General features: G+C 48.9%; 1 protein-coding gene across 1 annotated transcript; it reads right to left on the bottom strand.

Annotated features, from left to right (window-relative positions):
* Positions 1-11,083: 11,083 nt before the first annotated feature.
* On the bottom strand, positions 11,084-12,596 carry dkk1b (dickkopf WNT signaling pathway inhibitor 1b). Its single transcript, XM_067245389.1, has 5 exons — positions 12,396-12,596; positions 12,052-12,193; positions 11,684-11,821; positions 11,622-11,624; positions 11,084-11,453 (listed from the first exon to the last, which is right to left on the bottom strand). The coding sequence occupies exons 1-5, from the start codon at positions 12,594-12,596 to the stop codon at positions 11,191-11,193; spliced, it is 747 nt and encodes a 248-aa protein (XP_067101490.1). The 3' UTR covers positions 11,084-11,190.
* Positions 12,597-12,935: the final 339 nt, after the last annotated feature.

Genomic DNA, 12,935 nt, shown 5'->3' on the forward strand with positions numbered 1-12,935 from the left:
GACTGTAGCTTCACTGGTTGTTGTTCAGCCTCTCATGTCTCCCTGGGAGAAGAAAGGAGATGTGATAATGTGGTCGTCCTGGTGTCTCCACTGATGAAACCCTCATTTACAGGCTTTGATGTCTGTGGCTGTCTCCACCAGCCTTCTGCAGCAGACACAGCACTCACAACTACTCTCAGTCTACCTCTGTCTCTGCCTCTCTCTGTCTCTGCCTATCTCTCTGTCTCTCTCGGTCTCTGCCTCTCTCTCCGTCTCTGCCTCGGTCTGTCTGCCTCTGGTCTCTCTCCCTCCCTCTGCCTTTTCCTTTTGCCTGCAGCCTGTCTCCATACATCGCTGAGCTGTGTAGTGTTTCCCATCTAGCTGAGCTTTGTAGTGTGTAGCATGCTGTGTGAAGCGTGTAGATAGCAGCATGTATAATGCATTCCCTACTGTATGCTGTATTGCATGCAGAGTGTATTGTGAGTTGTGGATGTTGTTGTGTGTAGTGTGTCGTGCTCATCCTTTGCCGCTGGCAACCTTGTCATGACACACTCCCCATCTGCTCCTGGAGGTCTCGCTGTCATGGCGACGATGAAGTCATGTGCTTTACAGAAAGGAGTTCCCGGAGTGTCCTGGCAGCTGTCCAGCGGACGGGTTTCACAACCGCTGATTTGACACGTCGCTGATGTCCTCTGTCTGCAGCCAGCTCTGGAACGTCTGGAACGTCTGGATATCTGGAAGCTCTGGAAGGTCTGGAACGTCTGGAACGTCTGGAAGCTCTGGAAGCTTTGGAAGCTCTGGAAGGTCTGGAAGGTCTGGAAGCTCTGGAAGGTCTGGAAGCTCTGGAAGGTCTGGAAGCTCTGGAAGGTCTGGAAGGTCTGGAAGCTCTGGAAGGTCTGGAAGCTCTGGAAGGTCTGGAAGCTCTGGAAGCTTTGGAAGCTCTGGAAGGTCTGGAAGCTCTGGAAGCTTTGGAAGCTCTGGAAGGTCTGGAAGCTCTGGAAGGTCTGGAAACTCTACCTGCACACATCAAATACTCTGGAGGAACTGTTCCGTTCTGACCCCACTGAACGCCGGGACCTCCTGAAGCCTGCTGTATACTGAACCCTCTTCTCTTTCTTCTCTCTCTTCTCCTCTCCTTTCCTGTTTGGTCTGGTTTTCTCCACAGCTTCAGATCAGGTTTCAGACCCATCCAACACACACGCACAAGCACACACACGCACACACAACGTGTTGTTCCTGCGGTCTTCCGCAGTGTGTATGTTAGTGGCTCTCAGCATCTCCACTGTGCCTGTGAAAAGGTGTCTGGCCCGTCTGCAAGGCACTGAGCTTCATGTCAAGGCCTCATTTGAAAAGCAGCCCTCAGAAACAAACACGTACAGGACATTTTCACTAAACAGCCGTCAGGGTGGTGAGTTTGTTCAGGTGTGTGTTGGCTGAGGAATGACCAGTAAGCACTTTTATGGGAATGTTTACACTTGGTGGTAGAACAAGCAGCAGCCTTCATCACAGTCAGGGACGCCCTCATAGCCAAATCAAAGTAACCTCTCCTTATCCAAGTTCAGAATGTAGTCGCCGGGAATCAAACATGGGTTCCTTTTCGCTAGTCGTATGTTCACCATTCATGGTCAACAAGAACCATGAAATACTGGTGCCAAACCACCTCCTCTACTTTTATGCTAACTAGAAGAGGTTGTTTCTCTTGACCTGGCATTCACTGAGCTGCAAAGACTGTGTTGCACATCATTGCTGTGTGTATGTATGTGTGTGTGTGTGTGTGGGGAGGGGGGTGTATGTCTGTGCTGGTGTGTGTGTGAGTTTTTCGGTTTGGCTGCCAGTCCTGAGTTGAGCTGTCCCTCATACTGGCACTGGAGAACAGTGGCCAAAAGCTGACTAAGTGTGTAAATATCTTTGTGGGCTGCAGATAGTGTGTGCGTGTGTGTCTGTGCGTGTGTTGGTGTGTGTGTTTGTGTGTGAGTAGGTGTGTGCGTCTGTGTGTGTGTCCTCCCCCAGGGCCAGACTAAAGCCGAGTGATGAGGTGGTGATGGGGATGAGTGGTTGGGGCTGAGGCTAGCTGCTGCGGGGAAGGCAGAGCAGATCCATGTCCCCAAGGTCCGCTTCAAGTCATAAATCATCTTCTGAATCAGCCATCCCAATCTCAAGAGGGGGACACATAGAACTTTTTGCAGCCAAGGGGTGCCGCAAACTGCTTAAATAACTATTGGTGTGTTTACTAATGGAATTACACTGATCATCGATCATGTGATGGTTAGGTTTTGGAGTCAGGTCTCTAGACTGAGGACTGTTGTTACCAAACCGACTCTGCTACACTAGAGTCCCTGAGACGAGGTCCTGTTCCAACATTCCTGACATTTCTACAAGTTCGGCTCCAAAGAGCCCTTTTGGTAAACATTGTGTGTGTGTGTTTTGTGTGTGAATGTGCGTAAGTGTGTGTGTGTGTGTACACCTGATATTAGGGTGGCAGACTGTAAAAACTGTCTGGCGGCCACCTGATTGGTTGGAAGGGTGTGTGTTATTTGGAGAAACGTCTTAAACCTGAGAGAGAGAGAGAGAGAGAGAGAGAGAGAGAGAGAGAGAGAGAGAGAGAGAGAGAGAGAGAGAGAGAGAGAGAGAGAGAGAGAGAGAGAGAGAGAGAGAGAGAGATGTAAAATGAGACCAGAAACACAACCACCTTCCCTCAACACCATCTTTGTTTAAAGCATTCCCTCAACTCTTGCCTTAATCACATTGTAGTACTCAACACATTCTTTGAATTCAACAAGCTGTGAAAAGATTTGTATATCCTGCACCTCTATGAGAAATAACAGACTTAATGCAGTCTATGTTGTTCATCAACATAGCTCACGTCTTTGGTTTACATTCGAAAGACACAAAACACCACAACTCTTTCAAACCACCACCATTGCTAAGGCTATTTAGCAATTCCTGACCACATTGCTAATGCTAGTTAGAGACCACATTCCTAATGCTAGTTTGCCACAAATCGAGCTGAAACACAAATGTTGGCAGAGGACATTGACAACAGTGACAACCGATTTTACCACAGAAAGCCATTTTAGCACAAATCAACAATGAAGATTAAACTATGAGCTGGCGGCCAGGCGGTGTTGGAGGGAGGGAGGGTTTAGTGTCAGTGTGTTGTCCCCATCAACCCCAAACACACACACACATTGTGACCCCCCCAGCCTGTATTATAACTTAGGTAGGGTGGTTAGATAGGTTAACCACAGAAACAGCAGGCCCTTGGCCTTCCCTGAGACTGGGATAGAGACCTCAGCCTCTGCTAAACACACAGCCTCTCCATCTGAGCCTCAGAGATGACATTATAATCACACAGCTGAAATGACTTGATTCGCTTCACAATCAATCATAACATTACACCATCATCATACAGTATGACAACATATTACAGTGTAGTGTCTGGAACGGGTTGCCATTGGAGACCTCAAACGTGGGCTTTTGTTGACGGGATGACAACGAAGCAGAGTGTGGAAACAGTCTCTTTTGAAAGTGAACCCATTCTGAGTAAGACGTTCCGAGAGCCTGGTCCCTGGAGGCAGTACAGACCTGAACTCTGGAGGCAGTACAGACCTGAACTCTGGAGGCAGTACAGACCTGAACTCTGGAGGCAGTACAGACCTGAACTCTGGAGGCAGTACAGACCTGAACTCTGGAGGCAGTACAGACCTGAACTCTGGAGGCAGTACAGACCTGAACTCTGGAGGCAGTACAGGCCTGAACTCTGGAGGCAGTACAGGCCTGAACTCTGGAGGCAGTACAGGGCCTGGAGGCAGTACATTGTTTGGAGGCAGTTTGAGGCCTGGTCTTGCCCGGCCAGCTCCCAGTCTCCCATCACAAGGGCTTCTGGGAAAGTGAGTCAGTTCTCACAGGGAAGCAGGGTGTGAGACGAGAGGGGGGGTGACGTGGGGGGGGGGGGGGTAATTGATCTTGCCTCGGGTGACGGGGTCACTTCTCCAACCCCAAACACTTCCTCCGCCCTGCCTGTCTCAGGTTCCCCCTACACACACACACCCCCACGCACACACACATATGCACACAGACACACACACACAAGTCCCTGCGGTTGTACAGCCCACTTCTCCTCAAGAGGAAGTCAGTGAGTCAGTCTCTTCTCAGGTGATCAACCCTGGAGTGTTCTCCCATGAGTGAACACCTTGAACAGAAGTTGTCTGGCTGGCTGGCTGGCTGGCTGGTTGGCTGTGTGAGTGACTGCACTGGCTGGTTAGTCCCAGACAAGGCCTTTGAAGTGCTGTAACCTACACCTTCACCTCCCTCGTCCTCTCACTCCACCTCTCTCGTGACATGGTTCTTCACATGCTCGTTCATATGTAGGTCCACAACTGTCTTCGTATCACTCACGTTTACACTTCGGCTAGATAGCTGAACAAAATAGCTGTGACGGTTCCTCTAGTATCTTCTATAAATCTAGTTATTTCTCTCTCTCTCTACGTTCCTCTCTCCTCATCAAGAAATCATGGTCTATTGACGATGTTGGTCTGGAGATAACATCCATCCCGTTGACCAGTGATGTAACTGTGTCTGAGGTGAAAGACCAACCCTGGACGGTCTACAGTCCCTGTACCCAAACAAGCCTTCAGACATCTGGTCCCCCCAAGCCACACACACACACTCACACACACCCCACCCCCCACGCCCCCTCCCTCAGTACCTTACAAGCACTGGTGCAGATAGACAAACAGAGAGTAGGAGGGTAATGGGCTGTTAATAGGCTGATTCAGGCCCATTATTGTTTTACCCCACAAATCACAGCACTACAGAGAGAGGTGTGAAAGAGAGGGAGGGAGGGCGAGAGGTGGGATCCAAGACATTGACACTTCTCACTGACATCAAAGAGTTGCTCTTCTTTTTAAGTGGACCCCACTCACTTAAGCCAGTGAGATAGCAAGCAGCCCCCTGCCTGCTGGGGTCTGAGGCAGGCTTTGTGAGGAACAAATGGGGGCGTTAGGTGTCCGAGAGGCACTATCAAGAGGAGGGCTGGGCTCTATTATCCTCTGCTAACTGTACGGGACACAATGGAAACAAAAGCAATAAACAGGACTCGGCTTTGCCTCTCTCTCTCTCTCTCTCTCTCTCTCTCTCTCTCTCTCTCTCTCTCTCTCTCTCTCTCTCTCTCTCTTTCTCTGTCTCTCTCTCTCTCTCTCCCGCTGTCTGTCTGTCTGTCTGTCTCTCTCTCTCTCTCTCTCTCTCTCTCTCTCTCTCTCTCTCTCTCTCTATCTTTCTCTGTCTCTGTCTCTCTCTCTCTTTCTCTCTCTCTCTCTCTCCCGCTGTCTGTCTCTCTCTCTCTGTGTGTCTCTCTCTGTGTCTTTCTCTCTCTCTTTCTTTCTCCCTTTTTTTCTTCTCCACCTCTCTCTCTCTCCATGGCTTCAGAAGGTAAAGGGGGGTGGAAGGAGAGATGAACAGATGGGGCTCTGGACAGTCCCAGAGTCAAAGACAGGAAGAAACAGGGATGAAGAGAGATAGAGAGGTGTCTGAGTTGTTTGGATAACCTCCAGAAGGTTCACAGCTAATCCAGAGTGACGGGTGGGTGGGGGGGGGGGGGGGGGAGCCCTCTTCTCACCAGGGAAGAGGGCTCAGGCTTTACCATAGCGGCCTGGGTTCAAATTCGGCCCAAAAAGTGTCCCATGACTGGGTCTCTACGAGACCCACTTCTGCAACGTACAAAAAGAGACACGCACAAGTTTAAACAATTAACTTCTGTATAATCATATTTGGATTACGTGACACATTTCCGTGTAACTGATTGAACCGATTCAGTTTACCCGCCAAATGCTTACAGCTGTGTTTTGTGTATTTGGAATTGTTTGGTTTATACTCACTTAATCACCTGATAATAAAGTTGGTGTTGTTTGTGTGTCTGGCATCAGACATCCATGAACAGTGTTTGAGGAGTGTGGGGGATAATGAGCGTCAGTCTACAGACAGATTAATGGAGTGATTATTACCTGTCGGCAGCTCCTGACTTCCACTTGATTAGAAAATATGAACGCTGCCTCCAAACACACACACTCATTCACATTCCGTCCGCCGGCCGAGACGGCAGAGCGGCTGAATTGATTCATTTATTTGGATGAATGTCGAACGAATGTACAAAACAGCCCCGACAGGGAGCTGCTGTGAGATTTACAGTGGCGACGCCAAAAACGAAAATGAGGACACTTTTTTTTATTTCTTCTTCTTCTTGTTCCCAAAGCAAATCAGCGGCACACTGGAGGAGTGAAATGCAGAAGAGGATTTACAGCCAGGGTTGAGCTTCCTGGAGCCCATGTTGATCCGGTTCCAGTCTGGCTGCACGGGAGGCTGCACACGCTGAGGTTCAGTGTGCTCTGATGGGAGCGGATGAACCAGGAGATTTAGAGGGGTCGGGATGTCCAGACGAGTCTCGGCCACCAGACACCGTCGGCTGATTCAGACGGTGTACCTGGCTGCGGCTGCACGTCATACGGCTTTCATCCGTTCGTTCGTTCATTTATTGATTGACCGGTTGAGGGATTCATTCATTTGTACGTGCTTCACTTATTCATGTGTGTGTGTGACCGTTGCACTGGAGGCTAAAGGAAAGGTGTGTGTCCATGTTGTCTGTGTGTGTGTGTGTGTGTGTGTCAGTACAGGCAGAGCTGACCAGACAAGCCTGCAAGGCTGCAGCATAATGAACTGGTTTGTGTCAACATTGTTTACAGTATGTGTAAAAACGCCAGGTAACACACACGTTGGCATGAGCTGGTTCATAAATTATTTACTTGTGCTTGTAAAAAGTCAGTGGACATGCTCTTGTTGTTATTGGACGAGAGGGATATGCAAATGATACAGGAGTCGTGTGGATGTTGTTGGCCGTACAAGGTTGGCGGTCCAGGGAGATGTGAGCCGCTCTTTCTCTCACTCTGAACTTGTTCAAACAAATAGGATGCTATTAATAGATATCTGGTTTGTTTAGACTGAAGTCTGCATGAATATTCACCATTGTGGCTCTGTCTGAAATGACAAGTCGAAGGCTGGTGCTGGTCTATATCCAGATTGGTTACCACAACCACTCTGGGAGTCGTAGGGACGTTTGTAGAATGTTCCTGCTGGCTGCCCCAATGCTCACTATAGATTTCTATGCTTCGACATGCTAAAGAAGAAGTTTTGACTATTGAACCATGCAACCAAAATGAGAACCCACATGAAAAGAAATAGTTTCACCTCAAACTCTTGCCTAGTCCTCAAGATTCAACATGGAACTTCTTTGAGGTGAGACGGAACCATCCTTCTCTCTCTCGTCCATGTAGCTCTGTGTGGTTTCTAGACGTGACTGTGCCAATTTCCGAGTGGCTGCGTGTTCTGTTCGATCGTGGATCAGAGTGATGGGTTTCTTCAGTTCATACAGGCTGTATCAGTCTCCCCAAGTCATCCGAAACAGGGTTTTCCACGCTCCAATCACCAACATGAAACCTCTCTGCTTCAGTGGATCTTAGCATGCTGGAACGGGCTGTCCTGTTCTGCTGGCTCTGACTGGGATTCAAGCTGCCCTGACTGACGGGTAAAGAGATGGAGAGGCAGACCAGACCAGCCGGGAAGCAGACAGATAGTTAGGCAGGCTGGTTGATAGACAGGCAGATAAGCAGACAGACTGGCAGGGACAGACTGACAGGCGGACAGGCAGGCAGGCAGGCAGGCAGACAGGCAGACAGACACATCTAAACAGGCAGGCACACTCCACATTCAAGTGTCCCAGTGGAGGGCTGTAGCCTCAGGTCTGTTCCGTAGCGCTGTGTTGACAGGAAACCCTTTCCCCTCCATCCCTTCCATTCGGGCGAGTGAGCCGGCGGAAGGTGACATGCTCTCTAACTACTAATCACTCTATCCTGTTTTCACCTTCCTATGCACATCGGCGGGCGTTTGAAGACGCACATCACAGGGAGATGGAGGTTCACATCCCATCTCTCCTGTCCAGTCCCATCCCGCCTCCCACGCAGCTCAGTCATTTAACCCCACAAATTAAAGAGAGCCATCGTTGATGTCTTCATCATAGTGTGTAGGAGCACAACAACAAAAAAGAAAAAGAAACTCCACACACACACACATGATGCGCAGCGATGTTGCTTTCACACACACGCTGACACACACACACACACGTTCAGATTAAAGAGGTCCATGGAGGTTGATGTAATTATTAATATCCTGGTATTACATGTTCGCCTGGAAGCTTCTTGGGATCCTCATTCAGGTGTAAACACACACCAGCTCTCATAATGAAGAGCAGCCTTCATATCTCTATTACACCTGCTCTGGTTAACTAATTAGAGGCCAAGAAGCATCTGTGAACCTAACCCCACTCTGACAACGTTGGGAGCCCATTAAATCTTAAAAGATGATGCAGAGAGTAAACAGCAAAGGTCTAATTTGAGAAGACAGGTAACAGGCCCAGCTGCTGGAAGCCGTCCATAGTTATAGCAGAACGTTGTGTCATCTTTATTACTGTAGCCGGTGTGTGTGTATGTGTGTGCATTTGTTTGTGTGTGAGTGTGTGTGTAAGTGTGTGGTTAGGGGATGGGGTGAGTGCCCCGAGTGACAGCTTTTAAACAGTCAAATTGCTTGGTTGTGTTCAAACAACAAGTTGATGTTACAGACCTCTTTAGGACAAGGCCTGACACCAGGTGAAGCAGACAGACAGACAGACAGACAGACAGACAGACAGACAGACAGACAGACAGACAGACAGTCAGACAGACAGACAGACAGACAGACAGACAGACAGAACCAAAGCAGCTGGCTGGTGATCGTCCCAGCCCCTTGGTTCCGGCATGTGTGTTTAATGACACACACTCAGCCCAAACATTGTCTACTCCACATTAGTGTGTTTGTGCCTTCGTAAGTCTGTTTGTCTATGGAGTCCCAGTCTCTGAACTCCTCTGTAGAAGATCCTGATCTACTGGATGGTGACTGATGAGCACTTCAAAGTGTGGTGTGTGTTTGTGGGGAGGGGTATTTTAGGGGAAGGGCTTATGTGTGTCTGTGTGTGTGTGTGAAGAGGGCAGGGGTCTTCTGTTCTGATTGTAAGCAGAATCGGAGGGGACTTCGTTACATGGGCCTTCTCCTTCTCTCTCCTGTTTGCTGTGGATTAGACCAGAGTGAATGCCACAGACGAGCTCAACAATGTCCTGACATCAAACACGTTTTAAGAACGTCATCTGAAGAACCCTCCAGATGTCATCTTGTGCCCTCCAAGCCCCCCCCCCCCACCCTTCTTCACTGTATGTTTAGCAGCTCTTTCAGACCCCCCCCAACACACTCACACATACACACACACTGATGTTTGGGGTCTGGTCTAGACTGTTGACAAAGGCAGGAGAAGAGAGGAGCCATGTGTGTGTATGTGTTTGTGTATTTGTGTGTGTATGTGTGTGTGTGTGTGAACAGGTTGATTGTAGACTGTATATCCTGTGCTTTGAAATGCCCACCGCTCTGCTTTGTCTAGTGTGACAACCTGAAGTAAGGACGCCTCTATCTCTCCTGGTTCCTGTTACCTTGACCACGGGGCGGGGGCCCTCAGCCAGGAAGTGGGAAGGACGGAATCTGAAAGAAAAAGTACTTAGGACAAAAACACAGGATGTCTTTAGCGCAGCAGAATGGGAAGGTCGAAGCCGACCCATGGGATGAATCGACGTGACTGAATGACTGAAGTCAGATTGCGGCCATCTTGTTTCCATTGCGTAGAAGGAGTGTTCCCAGGCCTGGCTGTAGGCCGAGGGAGGTCGGGGGAGGGTCAGTGTGTGGCAGCCGTGGTTATAAAACAGTAGAATGGCTGATGTTGTCGAACTCCAATGATCCGTAATGATCAGAACAATTCTAATGGAGCTCCAGTGACAGTGAGATGGCAGACGGCTGCTCCTCTACTTCAGCAGCCTGGGAACCAGACAAGCTCATGTTTTCTTTGCTCTGGCAGAGGGGTCTGGCCACCCTCCCATTCAAACAGATTTCCCTCTTACCGGAATATGGATGTGTGGACTATTGATAACGCCCCTTGGAAATCTAAAATGAACTTCGTTCCAGACGAATACGCATTTGCCAGGCTATTACTTCTGCACATGTAGCTCCTGCATGCTGTTCTGTCTATGGTTGTGGACATGCCTGAGACCAACTCCAGTAATGGTACTAACCTAGTCTAGACCCCAAAACCTTCATACTCTAACATAGTTTAAATCTCAGAAGCTCCATACTCTAACCTAGTTTAAACGCCGGCAGGACCTCTGCTCTCCAACAGCACACAGTCAGAGAAAGTTAAGAGTGGAGAATTTTGTAGGACTGAAACGACCATGAACACACACATCCAGCTGCACACAAACACACACTCAAACAGCACGTCACGAACAAATGATTTAGACATTATTGGGACATTTTATTTTCAGATAAAAAATATATACATTTATAATCCAACTCTATACACTTGTAAAAAACAGTGTTCTTATGTACAAAACAATAAACCACAGAGCACCTTCTCAACAAACAGCAGTCTCAAATAAAAATAATTAAGTGCCATCATCTATTATGGTTTGTCTATGTACAATACAGTAATGTACTGTGATAATATGAAATCTGAAGTTCCACAGAGAAACAATCACAGCTACTCCACTATTTTTTGGGAATAAAATCGAGAGAATAAACACATGAACTGGAACGTTTCAGATTACAAGAAGGGTTCCTCTCATCCTCTGGTCGGTTTGCAGACAGGGCATGAAGAGGCCATCATCCTGTTCAGGATCCAAGTTGCCGCATATTTGTTTGTTGCTAATACAATTTACATCAGTTGGAATGAACTGTACAGGTCTCGCTGTCTGAATTGTTCGTTCTCCTTGTTGGCCTTGGTCAGAGTCACCCTGCATCGACCAGAGCCGAGCTTTGGCTGAACGGCACGGAAAGAAGAGTCTGGAACCTTGAACATTACATAGATGAGGTGGTTCGGTGCCAACACAACCCACCTTCTACTTGAGAAACAGAAAACATCCTCTCTCTCTCAGCCCCGACGCCTGTTTCTACACACGTCTGAGAACCTCTCTCTCTTTCTCTAACAGGGGACCCCCAGACGGGGGGATTCAACCCCCCTCTCCATCACGACCACGGTGGCAGTCCCGGAAGGCGTGCGGGCGGACAGGAGGGCTGGGTGGGCTGGTCTTCTCAGGGCCTCTGGCAGGTGTGGAGGCTCCGGGCTGCCTTGCTGCTGCTGTGCTCCCCGGGGCCCCTCTGGGTCCTGCAGGCCAGCTCCTCTCCACAGTCACACCTCTGGAAGATCTCCAGGCCGTGGGCAGCTTTCCTCTTGTGCTTGGTGCACACCTGGCCCTCCTTCAGCACCGGCTTGCAGATCTTGGACCAGAAGTGACGGGCGCAGCACAAGCCCTCTGAGCAGTTCGACGAGCGCAGGCAGCTCTCTCCCTCCACGCCTGCAGGAGAGACCAGGACCCAGATGAGATGTGCTACAAAGTGTATCTAGTTTCTCATTCTGTCATTTTCCTAGTTGTGCTACAGTTTCTCCGTCTATTACAATGCTTTGTTGTTGTTTGCATGCAGGTAAGTTCATCAGGGATTCATCTGATTGATCCAGCCTTTACCTGCTGGATAAACGGCCTGGCAAACTAGTTCACATGTGAGAGAGACCAGTGAGTTCACATACCTCTGGGTGTTGCATCCTGTGTGCTGGTTCTGGAGGTGAACTCGGCTGTGGAGTTGTCCTCTTGCATGGTTCCTACAGGTACCAGGTCTTCCACGCCAATCTGGGGCACCATGTCTGGGTCAAGGGGCAGACACACTCCTGATAGGGAGAAAGAAAGAGAGAGAGAGGGAGAGAGAGAGAGCACAGGACATCACACATTAGACCATGTGGCAGACCCTACACCTGTTCTCCTGGCATTTGATCACAATTGCTCAAATTGAAAAGCCTTTTGTCGGACTTCAAAGCAACGGCTTCTCACAACGTTTAAAAGAAAAAAGAGAGCTGTTGTCTCGTGTAAAACGTGACAAGAGTGGGACAGGACACCTTACCGTTACTGCACTGGTTGCCGGGGCAGCACATTGCGTTGCGGGTGCAACGCTTCCTACGCCGCTTGCATGGGAGACACGCGCCTCGGGAGGCGTAGCAGAATCCATGGTCACCGCACTCCTCGTCAGCCGCGCAACTCAGAGACTAAAATAATAACAATATTGTTAATAAAACACTACACAACGTTATTTGGTAGGCCTAAATGTGGTCCTATTAGGCTATATTTACAAATAGCAAATAATAACTTTGTATACTGATTACGTTTTTACCTAACACAATTGTATGAATAAAAGATAAGAGTTAAGTTTTCTAAATCAATACAAGTAGGCCTACGCACGATTCTTACCTGTATGGAGTCGATTGCCAGATTCTGAGAGCCGGCGTCGAAGCTAAACTCGTCCGGGCTTGCACTTACCGGGTGACCAGCACCCGCCACACTGGGGATGCTCTTGATAGAGTTTGAGTTGAGAATCACGGATCCTGCGAGTGCAGAACCGATGAAACCGAGCACCAAGCACATCACAGCAGAACACACACACAGCACCATTGTCGTTCAAAGGCTAATCCTTCAATTGAACAATATCGAAAAGATCCGTAGCCTAAAAATCGCAAGACGCTCGAGGGTCGGAAAAAGACGCACGGTGAGAGCGTAGCGAGTTACCTCTGTACTATGGTGACAACTGACGCTTCTTTTATATTCGTGGACTATGTTTGTGTTTCCCGCCCCCATCTATGTGTAACAAAAGATGGGATGGAATTTCAAAGGTTCTGGCTCATGACGCATCTCGCAGGAACTACCCACTAACCCCCCTCATCCAAACGTCCCGCGATGTTTGTGTACAATTAACACAATGGCGCTGCACGAGTTGACATCAAACACATACAC

This window comes from Osmerus mordax, chromosome 10 (assembly GCF_038355195.1).
Source record: "Osmerus mordax isolate fOsmMor3 chromosome 10, fOsmMor3.pri, whole genome shotgun sequence".
In the NCBI taxonomy this organism is placed as follows: domain Eukaryota; kingdom Metazoa; phylum Chordata; class Actinopteri; order Osmeriformes; family Osmeridae; genus Osmerus; species Osmerus mordax.

Bases quoted from the DNA above. Each gene is read 5' to 3' on its own strand.
- dkk1b (XM_067245389.1), bottom strand. From the start codon at position 12,596: ATGGTGCTGTGTGTGTGTTCTGCTGTGATGTGCTTGGTGCTCGGTTTC. The intron at 12,194-12,395 runs GTAAGAATCGTG...TTATTATTTTAG, and splicing joins TGGCAATCGACTCCATACAG to TCTCTGAGTTGCGCGGCTGA. The intron at 11,822-12,051 runs GTAAGGTGTCCT...TCTCCCTATCAG, and splicing joins CGGCAACCAGTGCAGTAACG to GAGTGTGTCTGCCCCTTGAC.